Source organism: Lemur catta, chromosome 12, assembly GCF_020740605.2.
Source record: "Lemur catta isolate mLemCat1 chromosome 12, mLemCat1.pri, whole genome shotgun sequence".
NCBI classification, from domain to species: domain Eukaryota; kingdom Metazoa; phylum Chordata; class Mammalia; order Primates; family Lemuridae; genus Lemur; species Lemur catta.
The window spans coordinates 44,683,148-44,699,839 of record NC_059139.1 but is presented as its reverse complement, the minus strand read 5'-3'; the positions used below and the strand labels follow the sequence as shown (position 1 = coordinate 44,699,839).

The window sequence follows — 16,692 nt, the reverse complement described above, 5'->3', positions numbered from 1 at the left end:
TGGGAGTCCATTACTATACTTTTGTGCACATTTAATATTCCCAAAATGAAATTTTTAAAAATATTAATAATTCCATCAATCTGGTGTGGTACCTTCTGAAGAAAAAATAAAATATAAAAGGCTGTGGCTATGAGAAGTATGGGTTCGTATATGTGTGTTTTAAATAAAACAGGAATCTTAAATAAAGGCAATATGTGATCAATCTAATTCCAAGGAAACAAACATTGAAAAAGTAAGTAGCATTTTCACATTTGAACATCAATATATAATTTAATATGCATAGTAAGTGATAACACTATTCATATTTAACTCAAGTTTTAATTTATGGTAAGTAGCTTTTCTCAAACCACCCATAACTGAGAAATCAACATAAAGGCTGTGACATAAACTACCTTAAAAAGTAAAGTTAAAGCTTTTTATTTTGTGTTTTGAGACAGTCTTGATCTGTCACCCTGGCTAGAGTGCAGTGACATCATCATGGCTCACTGCAACCTCAAACTCCCAGGCTCAAGCGATCCTCCCATCTCAGCCTCCCCAGTAGCTGGGACTACAGGCATGCGACAGGGTTTTATTTTCTATTTTTAGTAGAGACACGGTCTTGCTCTTGCTCAGGCTGGTCTCAAACTCCCGGCCTCACGTGATCCTCCTGCCTTGGCCTCCCAGAGTGCTAGGATTACAGGTGTGAGCCACTGCACCCAGCTGAAGTTATGGTTTTAAACATTATATAGCTTGATATACGGATAACAAATCCATCTAATTTGCTTTTACTTTAAAAAGTTGATTTATGAGTTCTAAAACTTACTCCAAAATTCAAAGATTATATAATTAACAAAATGATGCTTACCTTAGACATTCGTTAAGATCCTTGGGCTCATCTGGCTGCACATCTTGAAAAGAATCTTTTTTCGCAGGTTGTGTTGTGATGTCTTCACATTCAAAATTTTTACACGACTGATCTTCCACTTGTTGGGGAGTCTTGATAACAAGAGAACACAAAATTATAACAGATTTCATTGAAAATTTTGTCCAATTCAAGTATAAGGAAAATGGTAAAAAAATGTCAAAATTATAAAATGATATTCAAAGGATGTTTTTATTGTTTTCTTTAGCCATCTTAGAAAATTTCATAAGCCACGCCTTCACCATATCTCAAAGCCCTTATTCTTTTTCTCCCAATCAGAAAGCAAGTAATTGCTTCAGTCTCATCTGTTAGAATTACCCCATGGAGTCTATCTTTCTGAATTCTTCTGAGTACTACAATTACATTATAGACCATGGGATTTACAGCAAATGCAAATCTCAAATCATGCCAACTTTTACCCTTATCATGAAAACTATGTAAATAATCTAAAATTCATGATCTTGGTTCTTAGAATTTCTAGTAGGGAGCTTTTAACATTTTATTCTATTTAAGCCAATATTAAAATTCATTTATGTAGCTATCTCTTCAAAAGGGAAGGTTAATTCAAGTATCTGCTAAGTGACAGGGAAAAGCAAGTCCAAATATGAGGTAAGATAACAGCTGATTATCTATACTGTAAATGCTCAAATTCTAAAACATTACAATTAGCAAGGCTGCTGGCTATGAGATTTAGACCATAAATTTAATAAATGATGCACACAAATCATGCAGCATTGCTGTTTTAATAAGGGAGTGAAGAGATGCTTATGTTAAGGTTTATGTATTTTAACAAAACTATGGGGAGAAATCAGACTACTTACATCTCTATCAACACAGGATTCATTTTCATTCTTTTCTACGTTGGCCCCAATTTTTTCCAGTGATGAAAAAATTTCTTTTCTTTCAGCAGCTTTACCTACATTTGGCTTTGGCCTTTGCAATCGGCCCCGCATTACTCGCGCAGATCTGAGAGCCTTTGCTTGATCATCTTCCTGTAGACGTTTTTTTTCACTCAGACTAGAACGACAACAAAAAAATAAAATCAATACTTATTCTGAAGTCACAAACTCACTGGTTTTTGAGTATTCCATTCTCCCTGGTATGGCTACGTAAACAATATGGAATATAAAATAATTCACAAATATCCTGAAGAGACATAATCCTGGAAGCCTGACTATAAAAAGTACTTTTAAATTAAATTTCATTACAACATTGGAAAAATCTACATCCGACAAAAGCATGTGATACTATTCCTTATTAAAAGATACTATTGTATAACGTAAAACTCCAGGGTATTAGTCCCAAATTATGGTGTAAACGGTATCCCCAGAACAACCCAAAATCCAATGGTCAGATTCACATTAGAGTGAGGCCTGTTCTAGATCTCCATTTCAAGTTAAATTTTCCCTTTTGAAATCATTGATATAAATAAAATTATCCAGGACATATATCTTAACCATTCATTTATTTAACAAGATGTCTTATTAGTAAGTTGAGGGAGAAATGTAATTGCTAACTTAATGGACTCATCCATAATTTATATCTATACTATCAGGCACAGAGAACATTATTAAAATGTTTCAACACCACCTATAGTTGAAAATGGACTTAAAGTACACTAGTTGAAAATAAAATTCAGACCTTATCAAGTAGAAAACAAGTTATTACAATCATTCCTAAGAGTTACTATTTTCATACTACTACTTAAATACTTACTTAGATACAGTCTTAGCTTCTGGGTTCTCTCTCTCTGTATTCTCCATTCCAGAAATGTCAAGTGTATTCATTTTATCCTTTTCCATGGGATTCTGTAAATTTAATTTTTTACAGTTAATCTAACTACCATAAAAAAGTTCAGACTTTGTAATAAATGAATGTAAATTAAAACAATGGAATTTCATTTTTTTGTACTTCTAAATAGAAGAGATTTTCTAAAAATCCTAAATATAGATGACCATATTATAAAATAGATAATCTCATACATTACTAGAAGGCCTTTTGCCAATATGAATCAAGAGTCTTAAAAATGTTCATATTATTTGACCCAGTATTATCATTCTAAAGACTCTATTTTAAGAGAATTATTCGAAAAAAGATTTAACTACTAGAATGTTCACTGGAACATGTAAAATAGCAAACATTGTAAACAGACAAAATGTCCAATAATGAATAATAATGGGTTGAATAAATTCAGTTACACCTCACTGATAAGACTATTATGAACTCACTAAACACCATGCTTTCAAAAGCTGTCAAATGACATGGAAAATATTTATAAAATGTTAAATATCAAAGAAGGATACAAAGCTGAATTGATACCACTACTCAATGTTATAAAAGAAAATCTGAAAGGATATATGTGAAAAAGATTGGTCACATCTGGATAAAGAAATTACAAGTAATTTTTGTTCTAACTTTTACATGAATCTATGTCTTCCATAATTCAATAAACATCTTTTAAGATTAAAATAATATAATTGTACTATACAAAGCAGGTTTTCAAGTTTTCACTGGAAACGTCACCCCACCAAAAAAAGTAAGCCCTATTTAAAAAATTGTTTGCTTTCTCAGGTGACAAGTAATTTTTTTTAAAATGTTTGCTTTTATTTACAAGACTAAAAAAAGGAAACAACCTAAACATCCACCATTAGAGGAACAGTTAGGTAAACGAATAATATGTTAACCCAATATACTTATTAAAAAGACCAAGAAAGTATAAATGAATAGTCCCAAAGAAAAAGGTTTTAAATATTACACACATTATAGTTAAAAGCTATAAAAATGTTTATATACATAGATATAAAGAAAGTTCATAAAGGACAAACAGGAATGTGACTGTCCAGGTTTAGATAAAAGGGTTATGAGTATAAATTAATGTACAACTGGTTTAAGAAATATTTTGAATGTAAATTTTATATAAGTAAACAAAAGACAGATGTATCACCACTAAGGATGTTTAAAATGGTATGTCTCAGGTTCTAAAGAAAATGCATAAACAGAGACTGATAGGTAAAAACCTAGTGTCCATGTGTAAGTTTTTATATCTATTTTAACATCAGGAACAATACTTTGTCATTACAAGGTAAAAATTTTTATTCCTGACTATTTAGGGGAAATTTTTACTCCATACCTTATCAACTGAAGTTTCAGAATGTGAATTCTTGCTCTCTGCATCTGTTTTGCCTTGTGAAAGAACTGATTTCTTCCCAACTGCCCTTGATAAATTTGGTTTAGGTCTCTGGAGTCGACCTCTCAACACTGGCTTAACATTTTCCATTTGATCAGTTTCCCTAAAAAATAAACATTATTTAAATTGCATCCAACATGCAGTCATGTCCAAATGAAATTCTAAAAAATTCTAAAATAACCCACTCAGAAACAGAAAGAACTCCTTTAAAAGCTTATTTACAGTAGGAATAGAAAAGAAAACTGAAAAAGAAGAGACTAACTTGGCCTGTCAGATGTTAAAAATACACTATTCAGGCCGGGCACAGTGGTTCATGCCTATAATCCTAGTACTATGGAAGGCAAAGGCAGGAGGATCACTTGAGCTCAGGAGTTCGAGATCAACCTGAGCAAGAGCCAGACCCCATCTCTACTAAAAATACGAAAAAAATTAGCCAGGCTTGATGGTGTGCACGTGTAGCCCCAGCTACTCAGGATTGCTTGGGCCCAGGAATTTGAAGTTGCTGTGAGCTAGGCTGACGCCATGGCACTCTAGCCCAGGTAGCAGAGCAAGACTCTGTCTCCTCCAAAAAACAAAAAGAATACTACTACTTTGGGAGACCAAGGCAGGAGTATTGCTTAAGGCCAGAAGTTCAAAACCAACTGGGGCAACACAGCAAGACCCCATCTTTATGAAATATAAAAAAATTAGCTAGGTGTGGTGGCATGTGTCTGTAGTCCTAGCTACTTTGAAGGCTGAGTGAGGCCAGAGGATCACCTAAGCCTAGGAGTTCGGGGCTACACTGAGCTGTGATCACACCAATGCACTCCAGCCTGGGCTAAAGAGCGAGACCTCATCTCTAAAAACAAATACATAATTACAAGCAAAAAATATATACTACTCATCATCAGTACTTAAAACACTGTGGTACTAATATATTAAAGAACAGATAAATAAAATAGAAACTTCAGAGAATGCCTATAAAATACACATGATTTTAGGATACAATAAAGGTCGCATCTCAAAATAGGAAGGATAAGATGAAATACAATACAGTACAGTACAGATACGATTTAATAAACATTAAGTAAGATTAAATAAATAGTGATGGGAAAACTGGATAACAGTGGGGGAAAAAATAAAATTGGCTCCATGTCTTGTAGTTCACTGACAATATATTCCAAGTGGATCAAACATTTAAATAAAATTGCAGAGAAAACACGGATGTGTTATTTGATAACTATGAAGTGTGGTAAGTCTTTCTAAAATATGATAGAAGACACAAAGGAAAGAAACTGAGAGATCTGATGACATAAAATCAAAACTTTTACATGATGAAGACATCAAAACCTAAGTTAGAAGCCAAACCACAAATAAATAACTTATATAATGAGGCTAATCTCCCTAAAATATAAGGAGCGCCTACAAAACAGCATCATCAGTAACTCACTGGAAAAACTATGCAAAAAAAAGGGACAATTCACAAAAAAAATAAATAAATAAATAAAAATGGGTTTTAAATATTAAGAAATATTCAATTTCACTCCCAATAAGTACAAATTAAAACCACACTGAGAAAAAGAAAAAGAACACACAAATTTGACAAGATATTAAAAACCAAGGAATCTAAGAGAAATAATATACAAATGCTCACTATCCTATTGCTTCAACTTTTCTTTAGGGTAAAAAATTTTAAAATAAGAAACTGAGGTAAGCCAGGCACAGTGGCGAGAGCCTGCAATCTCAGATAATCAGGAAGTTGAGGTGAGAACATCTCTTGAGCCCCAGAGTTGAAGTTCAGCCTAAGAAACATAACAACTCCATCATCTCTTAAAAATAAATAAACAAACAAACTAGAGGAAGAAAAAAAAGGAATTACATACCCCTTCCTGCCCCAAAAAAGAGGGATAGGGTAGGGATACCTACCCTATTTTTTATTTTTTAAAGAGACAGGGTCTCCTTCTGTCACCCAGACTGGAGTGGAGTGCAGTGGCCCAATCATAGCTCACTATAACCTTGAGCTCCTATGCTCAAGCGATCTACCTTAGCCTCCCCAGGAGCTGAGACTATAATCTCATGCCACCACAATTTGTCTATTTTTTGTATTTTTATTTTCTGTACAGACAGGGTCTCACTAGGTTGTGCAGGCTGATCTCTAACTCCTGGCCTCAGGAGATCCTCCCATCTCGACCTTCCAAAGTGCTGGGATTATAGACTCGAGCCACTGCGCCCAGCCAGCACATTATGCTCAGATATCATTTTTTAATCTATCAAGACGATAAAAATTAAGTTTGATAATACTTTGTGGTTAAGGGAGATAGATATTCTTTTATATTGTCGATGGGAATATAAACCAGTACAACTCCTACAGAGAGCGTTTTGGTAATATCCATCAAAATCAAGTATGTTTAAATGTGTGTGCACACACACATCCTTTGAGCAAGCAATTCCATCATTAGGAACTTACTCTACAAATACACTTGCATTTAGGCGAAAAAAATAGCAGTACTAGATTATAATCATTGTTTTAAAAACCTATATAGAGATCAATATGGCACTGATAATACAAACTATGATGTATTCATACACAGAACTATAAAAAGAACAAGAAAGATTTTTATGTAAGAATACGAAAGACAGAAGAAAAAAATTGTAAAATGTTATACATAGCATGCTACTGTTAGGTTTTTAAAAACAGCAAGAAATACAAATTTGTATTAGCTTAAATGTGTATTTTTTTAAATTTCTGAAGGAATGTAAGAAATAAAATAGGTTACTTGTTTGAGTGAAAGAGGGCAGGCTGAGGGAGACTTTGCTCTATCCTTTTCTATTTTTTTAGAGAAAGGTTCTCACTCTGTTGCCCAGGCTAGAGTACAGTGGGTCAAGGTAACCAAACTCCTGGGTTCAAGTGATCCTCCCACCTAAGCCTCCTGAGTAGCTTAGGGACTACATGCATGCACCACCACACTGACTAATGTTTTCTGTTTTTTCTTTTTTGTAGAGACAGGATCTTGCTATGTTGCCTAGGCTGGTCTCGAACTCCTAGCCTCAAGAGATCCTCCTGCCTTAGCCTCTAGCAGTGCTAGAATTACAGGTGTGAGCCACTGCACCTGCTCTATACTTTATTATACTTCTGATGTTTGAACCATATGGAATGTATTGTTTATTTCAAAGACTAATCTTTATATTTTAATTGTTTTAAAAAGTTTGATTCCCATTATTACTATGCTTAACTGAAAAATAATTCATAAACGGAGTAACTTTTAAGCCCATATGAGGTGAAGAGTTACGAGGAAGAAAAAAAGCAAATATGAAATCTTTACATATCTCTTCAAACGGAGATTCTTTTGTATGTGTGTAAGAGACAGGGCCTTACACTGTTGATCACAGCTCACTGCAGCCTGGGACTCTTGGGCTCAAGGAATCCTCAGCCTTCCGAGCAGCTGAGACTACAGGCATATACCACCATGCTGGCTAACTTGCATTTTTTTAGAGACAGGGTCTCCCTATGCTGTTCAAGCTGGTCTCCAACTCCTAGCCTCAAGCAATCCTCCCGCCTCAACCTCCCAATGTGCTAGGATTACAGATGTGAGCCATCATGCCCTGCCTTATGCTGCTTTTAATCTTGTTTCTAGTAAAGATAATTTAACTATCTGCATACCGGAAGACATACTTACCTCTTTAAAGTCATCAATATCAAAATCTACTACTTTGACAAGAGGCGTAAAAAATAACTTGAACCAAGTAAAATCTCACAGAAAGTACTTAGGATTCCAAATTATTTTAGAATTTCATCATAAATTACCAACCACCTTCCTAAAATTCATATCACTATTAAACATCAGATATGAAAGAGAATCATTCTCCAATGAAATATAAAGTGAAAAACCTTGATGGCATATTCTTTTTATATAGAAACGGTCTCACTCTATCACCCAGGCTGGAGTGCAGTGGCCCAATCCTAGCTTACTGTAATCCTGAACTCCTGGGTTCAAGTGATCCTCCCACCTCAGCCTCCCAAGTAGCCGGGAATACAGGTGTTTGCCACCACACCTGGCTAATTTTTTTGTTTGTATGTTTGTTTACTTATTTTACTTTATTTATTTGACAGAGTCTCACTTTGTTGCCCCAGGTAGAGTACAGTGGTGTCATCGTAGCTCACTACCACCTCCTGGGCTCAAGCGATCCTCCTTCCTTAGCCTCCCAAGTAGCAGGAACTACAGGTGCACATCAAAATGCCTGGCTGATTTCTCTATGTTTATTAATAGTAGAGCCAGGGTCTCACTCTTGCTGAGGCTGGTCTCAAACTTCTGAGCTCAAGCAATCCTCTTACCTCGGCCTCCCAGAGTGCTAGGATTACAGGTATGAGCCACCATGCCCTGCCTTAATTTTTTTATTTTTTTAGAGGTGGGGTCTTGCTATGTTTGCCCAGGCTGGTCTTAAACTCCTGGCCCCAAGCAATCCTCCCACCTGGGCCTCCCAAAGTGCTAAGATTACAGGAATGAGCCACTGCACCCAGCCTTACATTGACATCTCAGTCTTAAGGGACCACAACATATTATAATTACACATTAAATGGTCCACATGTTAATCTCTTCTAATCCCTAAATAAAGCAACATTATCATTTAAGAATGTTGTCAAAATTTTGGAAATAAACAAATCCTACCATGTAAAATACTTACAGTGATTTATTCTTTAGGTCAACATTTCTTTCTTCTGTACAACTACTGTCAGCATTATTTACTTCACACAATGTTCTAATTCCAACTTCTAATGAAAGCAAATCTGAAGTGCCTGATTCTGAAGACTCAGTGGCTACTAACGTGCCATCTTGTTGACTACTAAGGAAATGAAAATACACGAGGAAAAGAATTCCTAGTAATACATATTTTTATACTAATTATTTAAGAGATTTTCTAAATATACAAAACACCACTTTGGAAGATGATATTTCATATTACAGAATAATCAAAACTGTTAAGTTGGCTTCTCTATGATCCTTCTTGTATCAAGTTAGAAAGAACTATACCCTTAAAGAAAGCAACGGCTACAATTTAACAGGCTTATGAAAGTGTTCAGGAAGTTTCAAAATGAAATATTATTGATTAAATGGGGTTCACCAAATACAAGTGTAAAATCGCAGTAATATTTAGGAATTGGGTATCGTTAAAATTTGATATAGGCAGTCCTTGCTTTGTTTGCATGGTTGTTAACCAAAAGCCATATGAAGTGAGGACACAGTTCTAATAAGCTCAAATTGCAGTTAACACTGCCCTATGCCAACCAAGAAGTACTGTATTATGAAAGACTTCAACAATAATATAATTTATATCCATGTACTGACCAGCACTACTCACATTTAGCCATACTTTCTTTTCCTCATTTTTTCTTCTGAGTGTTTGTCTTTTCCTGACTTATCAGGGTTCTCTCTTTCTCTCAATCACACTCTCACTCACGCTCTATCTCACTCGAGTTCTGTGTATATTTGTTTTTGTTTTTTGAGACAGGGTCTCACTCTGTTATCCAGACTGGAATGCGTGGGTTGATCATAGCTCACTGTAGCCTTGACTTCCTGGGCTCCAATGATCCTCTTGCCTCAGCTTTGCATAGTGCTGGGATTACAGGCATGAGCCACCGCACCTGGCCTCCCTTTATATATTTTTACTGACTAGATGTTACCCATAAAACTTCCCAATTGATAACTTGTCTTTTACTTTTTTTTTTTTTTTTAAACATTATCTTTTTTTTCTTGAGACAGAGTTTTGCTCAGTTGCCCTGGCTAGAGTGTAGTGGCATCATCATGGCTCGCTGCAACCTCAAATTCCTGGGCTCAAGTGATCCTTCTGCCTCAGCCTCTCCAGTAGATAGGACTACAGGCACATGCTACCACTCCCAGCTAACATTTCTATTTTTTGTAGAGATGGGTTCTTGCTCTTTGTCAGGCTGGTCTGAAACTCCTGGCCTTAAGCAATCCTCCTGCCTTGGCTAGGATCACAGGCATTAGCCACTTCGCCTGGCCGCCTTTTATTTTCTTTATGGAGCCTTTGTTAACAGAAATATTTAATTTTACTGCAGTCAGATTTATCAATCTTATCTTTTAAAGTCTGTGCTTTCTATGTCTCAAGCAAAAACAAATAGAACTGAAAAAAGAAACAGACAAATACACAGTCACAGTTAGAAACTTCAACACACCTCTCTCGCTAATCAATAGACATAGATAAAGCAGAAAAAAATGCAGAAGATACCTTGATGAAAGGATGGGGTCAGTTATTTTCTCAACTTTTTCACTGGAGGCTAAACCCACGATGTCATCTATGTTTTCTACACATGAAAGCTGTTCCTTATTGCATTCATCTTCATTTACCTCAGGCCTTAAAGACTGACATTTATCTAAAATTACAAAATGTATGTTATTGTAAAATATAACAGCAAAACCACCTATTTTTTTAAAACACAAGGTAATTTACATAACGTCTTTTCCTACAAAACATTAATCCATTCAACATTCAAGTTCCCATTTACAAGGCATACATCTTATTTTTAGAGCATAAAGAAAATTTAATCAACTTATAACTACTTATGTTTTGAGGATCAGCCCAAAATTCCTGGACAACTTGCAGCATTTTCCTTTTATCTGGATTAGATTTTAAGTGGTTAAATTGACTTATTTTATATGTCTAGTCAAGAAACTAAAAGTAGATTTGGCTATTCTTTTGTTCCTTCAGAAGTATAATAATTTATTGAGTACTAAGTGGCAAGAACTCTTAAGTCCGTCAGATGTATAATCTCACTTCATACTCAAAACAACCCTATTTAAAGGTATTAATATTCACTCCATCATACACAGAAGAACATAAATTCAGAGATCGTAAGTGACTTGCTCAATGTAACATTTAGCAAATAAAAGACCCGGAATTTAAAGCAAGATCTGTTTGATTTCTCAAATCTCATTTCTGTATCATTAAGCTATTCTCCTTTATATGAAATGACTCTTACAGAAAGCCACAAGAGAGCATAATATTGTAATGCCTATAAATCATACTACATTAATTATCAGGATTCATTTATTAAAATCATATTGGTAAAGCTGACACACAAAGATTATAAATCTTATAAAAGGTTGTTCTGGTCTGCTCCTCCCTTTTCCTCCTCTCTTTACTTGATTATCTGCTTTAAATAATCTATATATGAACTCTTAAGGTACCAAGCCCCCCCCAAATTCTTAGCCCTCAGGCACTAGTAACTCCTATGTGTCAATATGCTTGCATTCTAAGAGTAAAAAAGAAAAATAGGAGGAATACTTATTCCACTAGCTCTTTCACAGAAATTAAACAACACACTGTGGGTTCACAGAGGTGCTATATAGAGGTACAACATGAAAACCTGTCATTTATTGACCTAAGCAACATATTTTTAACTACATACATGTGATTTCATTGTTAACAGGAATACATACGAGGTGATACATCTTAGAAACGAAATTTAGAGAAAATTTTCCTTGCTTTACTTTGTTTTTTTAATGTTTTTTTTACAATAAATTTTTTTCTTTTAATTAACAATAAAAGGATTTAACCCAGTACCGTGACTACAGAACTAATTAATAAGCATTATTAATTGCTTAATTGCTGCTATCTAGAAGGAAAGTATTTTACTTATATACCATATTACTGCACACATCCTCTTAAGCAACACAGAGGCTGTTAAAATATGTGTAAAACTTACTCTTATGTTTTTCTCCTTTAGAAGGGCTTGACTGAACAGTGGCATTCCCTACAAGACTGTTTACTTCTGGTTCATTAGCTGCGTCTTGATTCTTCCTTCTCCTTTCCTTTTGATTTAGATCTTGTTCTAAATCAACCTGTACCGAATCTTGCCCTGATAAAGTCAAAGAATTTTCTTCTTCAACTGTCTGAACATCCTTTGGAGATCTTTCTGTGTCTGAAATTTTAGTACTCACAGATGCATCTGGATCATTATTCACTTCTTCACAGGCAACTTTTTTCACTGAAAGCAAGAGAAGTGGTTATAAATATGTAAACAACCTACAGAAAAACTTATAAAGATGGAAAAGATAAATATTAATACTCAAGGATGTCCTCTGTAGTGTTATTTGTAAAAGCAAAAAAATTGAAAGCAACCTACAATGTCCACGAGAAAGTGACCAAATAAGTTATAGTACATTCATGCTATAAAAATCCATGCAGCCAATAACAATGAGGTACATTTATATGTAGCAATAAGAAAAATTTCAAAACATATTCTTGCATTGAAAAATCAAGTGGTAGAATAGTATATATGATCTTATTTTTATTAAAAGCATTAACATATGCTGATGCTCCTACACTTACAATGGGGTTACATCCCAATAAACCTATTGTATGCTGAGGATATTGTAAGTCGAAATACATTTAATTTACCTAACCTACTGAACATCATAGCTTAGTCTCCTTTTTTTGTTGTTTTTTAGTGACAGAGTCTCACTCTTTACCTAACCTGAAGTACAGTGGCAGGATCGTAGCTCACTATAGCCTCAAACTCCGGAGGTCAAAGCTATCCTCCTGCCTCAGCCTCCAGAGAAGCTAGGATTACAGGTGTGAGCTGCCTAGCCTACTTTAAATGTGCTCAGAACACATCAGCCTACAGTTGCATAAAATCATCTAACACAAAGCCTATTTTATAATAAAGTGTTGAATATCTCATGTAATTACTGAATACAGTACTGAAAGTGAAAAACAGAATGGCTATATGAGTAATCAAAGTATGGTTTCCACTGAGTGTGTATCATTTTTGCACTATTATGAAGTTGAAAAATAACGAGTTGAACCATGGTAAGTCGGACACTGTCTGTACTCTAAAGGTACACCCGCACATATATATATGCACAGAAAAGGGTTTAGATATAATTATCTCAGGAAAACCTGAAGAATTTGCTTTGAGAGACAGGCAGGAGACAGAGTTTTATCTTCTGTATTATTTTATTCAATGAACAATCTTTTTAACAAATATTTTAAAATAGTTTCTAGTACCCTTCCTATTAAGGCATACTAATAGCCAACTATATTAAAAGATGAAAACATGAATTAAATAATAAAACAAAAAAAATTTAGAGATCACCATGGAAACAGTATCTGCTATGGTTTGAATTATCTGTCCCCTCCAAAACTCATGCTGAAATTTAATTGCCATTGTAATAATATTAAGAGGTGTGGGCTGGGCACAGTGGCTCACGCCTGTAATCCTAGCACTCTGAGAGGCCGAGGCGGGTGGATAGATTGAGCTCAGGAGTTCGAGACCAGCCTGAGCAAGAGCGAGACCCCGTCTCTACTAAAAATAGAAAGAAATTAGCTGGACAACTAAAAATATATACAAAAAATTAGCTGGGCATGGTGGTGCATGCCTGTAGTCCCAGCTACTCGGGAGGCTGAGGCAGGAGGATACCCTGAGCCCAGGAGTCTGAGGTTGCTGTGAGCTAGGCTGACTCCATGGCACTCTTGCCCAAGTAACAAAGTAAGACTCTGCCTCAAAAAAAAAAAAAAAGAGGTGTGACCCTTAAGAGGTCATTAGGACATAAGGGCTCTAGTCTCACAGTGGAATTAATGCTGTTATAAAAGGACAGGTTTGGCCCCCTCTTGCTCTGTCTCACTGCACTTCTGTCATGTGATGACACAGCAAGACATGTAATGTGGCCCTTGCCACATTACAATGCTTTGATCTTAGATTTCCCAGCCTCCAAAACTGTTAGAAATAAATTTCGGTTCTCTAAAAATTACCTAGTCTCAAGTATTCTGTTACAGGAGCATGAAACAAACTAAGACAGCATCCAAATCAAAGCAAGCTTAACTTTATAACCATGACTGATCAGACATCTTCTCTAAAAATATCTAATCTCAAAGAATAATAAAATACAATGTCATTTACTTTTGTTTTTAAAAAAGTCAAAAGATTTTAAAAGTGAGAAAATAACATTTATTCTGTCAAAATAATCAGAAATTTTTTTAACTCTGAGACTTATAATAATGTATTTGAAAAGTTTCTACGTTAAATAAAATACAGTGAATTACTCAGGCTATCACCTGCCAACATGATAATCACAAGAAAAATTCATATATCTAGTTTAATCTTCCAGGATAATGTAAAGTAAAAAAAAAAAAAAAAAAAACTATTAAGAATAAAAGTTGGACCAGGTGCTCACGCCTATAATCCCAGCACTTTGGGAGGCCAAAGCATGAGGATCGCTTGAAGCCAGGAGTTCAAGACCAGCCTGGGCAACATAGTGAGACCTTATTTCAACAGAAAAATGAAAAGAAAAATTAGTTGGGCGTGGTGGTGAACACCTGTAATCCTAGCGACTCAGGAGGCTGAGGAAAGATGATCACTTGAGCCCAAGAGTTTGAGGCTGCAGTGAGCTATGATCGCACAACTGCACTCCAACCTGGATGACAAACTGAGACATTGTCTCGAAAAAAAAAATAATAATAAAAGTAGTTTGCAGTTATCAATACTACTTTTTAAAAGACATAGGCACCATGCTTCAGAAGAAGAAATTCTAGATTGGCTTGGTACAGAAAACAGTTAATACAACAGGTTTGAATACTATCCTTTAAAAAGCTTGCTTATAAGGTTGGCCCTTGGGCCATGTCTGAGAATTTGGTTTGATGGAGGGTTTCTACTACCCTAAGTGATAATAGTGGCTCCCTATGTCTAAACTGTTTACACAGATAACGTGGTTTATGCTTAACTGTTTTCCTTGGGAAGTCTGGAATTTTGGTACATGGCAGGAATAGGGTGCTAAATTCTGTGAGCTCTCTTAGCATATAATGGAACCTGGGGGTGGTCGTGGGGACGCCTAACACAGGATCTCACAGGCCTAGGTTTCAGTGCTAATTCTGCCACTTCTAACAGTGTTAAGACCTTGGGGGAAAGTGTCTTAGGATTTCTGGGGCTAGTTCTTAGTGATCAAAACAAATGGAAAGGGGAGGCCGGGTGCACTGGCTCACACCTGTGTCCTAGCACTCTGGGAGGCCGAGGCCAGTGGATCGTTTGAGCTCAGGAGTTCGAGACCAGTCTAAGCAAGAGTGAGACCCCATTTCTACTAAAAATAGAAAGAAATTATCCAAACAACTAAAAATGGAAAAAATTAGCCAGGCATGGCAGTGCATGCCTGTAGTCCCAGCTACCCGGGAGGCTGAGGCAGGAGGATCGCTTGAGCCCAGGAGTTTGAGGTTGCTGTGAGCTAGGCTGACGCCACGGCACTCTAGCCTGGACAACAGAGTGAGACTCTGTCTCAGAAAAAAAAAAAAGGAGGGGGGGATAGCACATTGGCTAGCTAACATATAACGTTCCCTGGAGTTCCAATATTCTTTAAATTATGTGACCATAGTTGTGCATTGTCTTCATAGGACAGAGTTCAAATAGTTAAGAAAATATAGGCCGGGCATGGTGGCTCACACCTGTAATCCTAACACTCTGGGAGGCCGAGGCCGGAGGATTGCTTGAGGTCAGGAGTTCAACACCAGCCTGAGCAAGAGTAAGACCCTGTCTCTACTAAAAATAGAAAGAAATTAGCTGGACAACTAAAAACATATATAGAAAAAATCAGGTGGGCATGGTGGCGCATGCCTGTAGTCCCAGCTACTCAGGAGGCTGAGGCAGTAGGATTGCTTAAGCCCAGGAGTTTGAGGTTGCTGTGAGCTAGACTGACGCCACAGCACTCACTCTAGCCCAGGCAACAAAGTGAGACTCTGTCAAAAAAGAAAAAAGAAAAAAAAAACAAAAAAGAACAGAGAAAAGAAAGAAAAAATAGAAGCCTAAAAATAAAAATACCTTCATATTAACAATTTTCTACCTATTACAAGTCAACATTATCCTTCAGAAATAAGTTGGGCTCAAACAATACAATCTAGTCACAACCCCAAAATATTAGGTTTCCATTTATTAAATATTAGAATTTTATACCAGATTTGTTTTACAGAGGAAAATGATAATAAATAACCAAACATAAAACATGACATTTCAAAATTCTGATGCTCTTTGATTAGTGACAACTATGATCTAGAGACTAGAAAGATGTCAAATAGTCCAACCATGCCAATTTAAAAATTTAATAGAGGGCGAGGGATAAAAACTTACCTATAGGGTACAATGAACACTATTCTGGTGACAGGCACACTAAAAACTCTGACTTCAGCATTATACAATTCATCCATGTAACAAGAAGACTTGTACCCTCCTAGTATTTTGAAATAAAAATTTTTTTAAAAAAAGTTAAAAGCAAATTCCTGTTTTCGCCCAGATAACTGGTAGAATGAAGAAAAATCAATTTCTTTCCTTTGGATACCCTGATGATCGTAACCACCTGAACTATTAATACATACACATGAGCTCTCAAAGATCTGCGAGACAATATTGCAAGTCTGTTACTACTAAGTAAAATAGCACACTTTCTTTTAAAATCAATACCTTTTACATTTTTCCGTGGTTTGGAGGCTTTCTTCTCCTTTAAACTGCGATTTTTAACAGACTTTTGTTTTCTTTTCTCTTCTTCAGCAAGAACTTTCTGAAGCAAATGAGCAAAAAAATCGAAGTCAAAAGGACGCTTTTCTTCTGTTTAAAAAAAAGGAAAAG

The 16,692-nt window shown here is 35.7% G+C and overlaps 1 protein-coding gene across 6 annotated transcripts in view; it reads right to left on the bottom strand.

The window, feature by feature from the left end:
• BDP1 (B double prime 1, subunit of RNA polymerase III transcription initiation factor IIIB) overlaps nucleotides 1-16,692 on the bottom strand; it is an 84,464-nt gene that overhangs the window by 50,236 nt on the left and 17,536 nt on the right. For 3 of the 6 annotated variants that reach the window (XM_045565829.1, XM_045565828.1, XM_045565831.1), the window contains exons 9-16: nucleotides 16,528-16,671; nucleotides 11,791-12,072; nucleotides 10,314-10,458; nucleotides 8,751-8,909; nucleotides 4,032-4,191; nucleotides 2,618-2,709; nucleotides 1,723-1,918; nucleotides 845-975 (exon numbers count right to left, since the gene is read on the bottom strand). In XM_045565829.1, the coding sequence (XP_045421785.1) occupies nucleotides 845-975; nucleotides 1,723-1,918; nucleotides 2,618-2,709; nucleotides 4,032-4,191; nucleotides 8,751-8,909; nucleotides 10,314-10,458; nucleotides 11,791-12,072; nucleotides 16,528-16,671 (1,309 nt within the window). The remainder of the gene's footprint in view (nucleotides 1-844; nucleotides 976-1,722; nucleotides 1,919-2,617; nucleotides 2,710-4,031; nucleotides 4,192-8,750; nucleotides 8,910-10,313; nucleotides 10,459-11,790; nucleotides 12,073-16,527; nucleotides 16,672-16,692) is intronic. The other 3 variants (XM_045565832.1, XM_045565830.1, XM_045565833.1) reach the window with 3 other exon arrangements.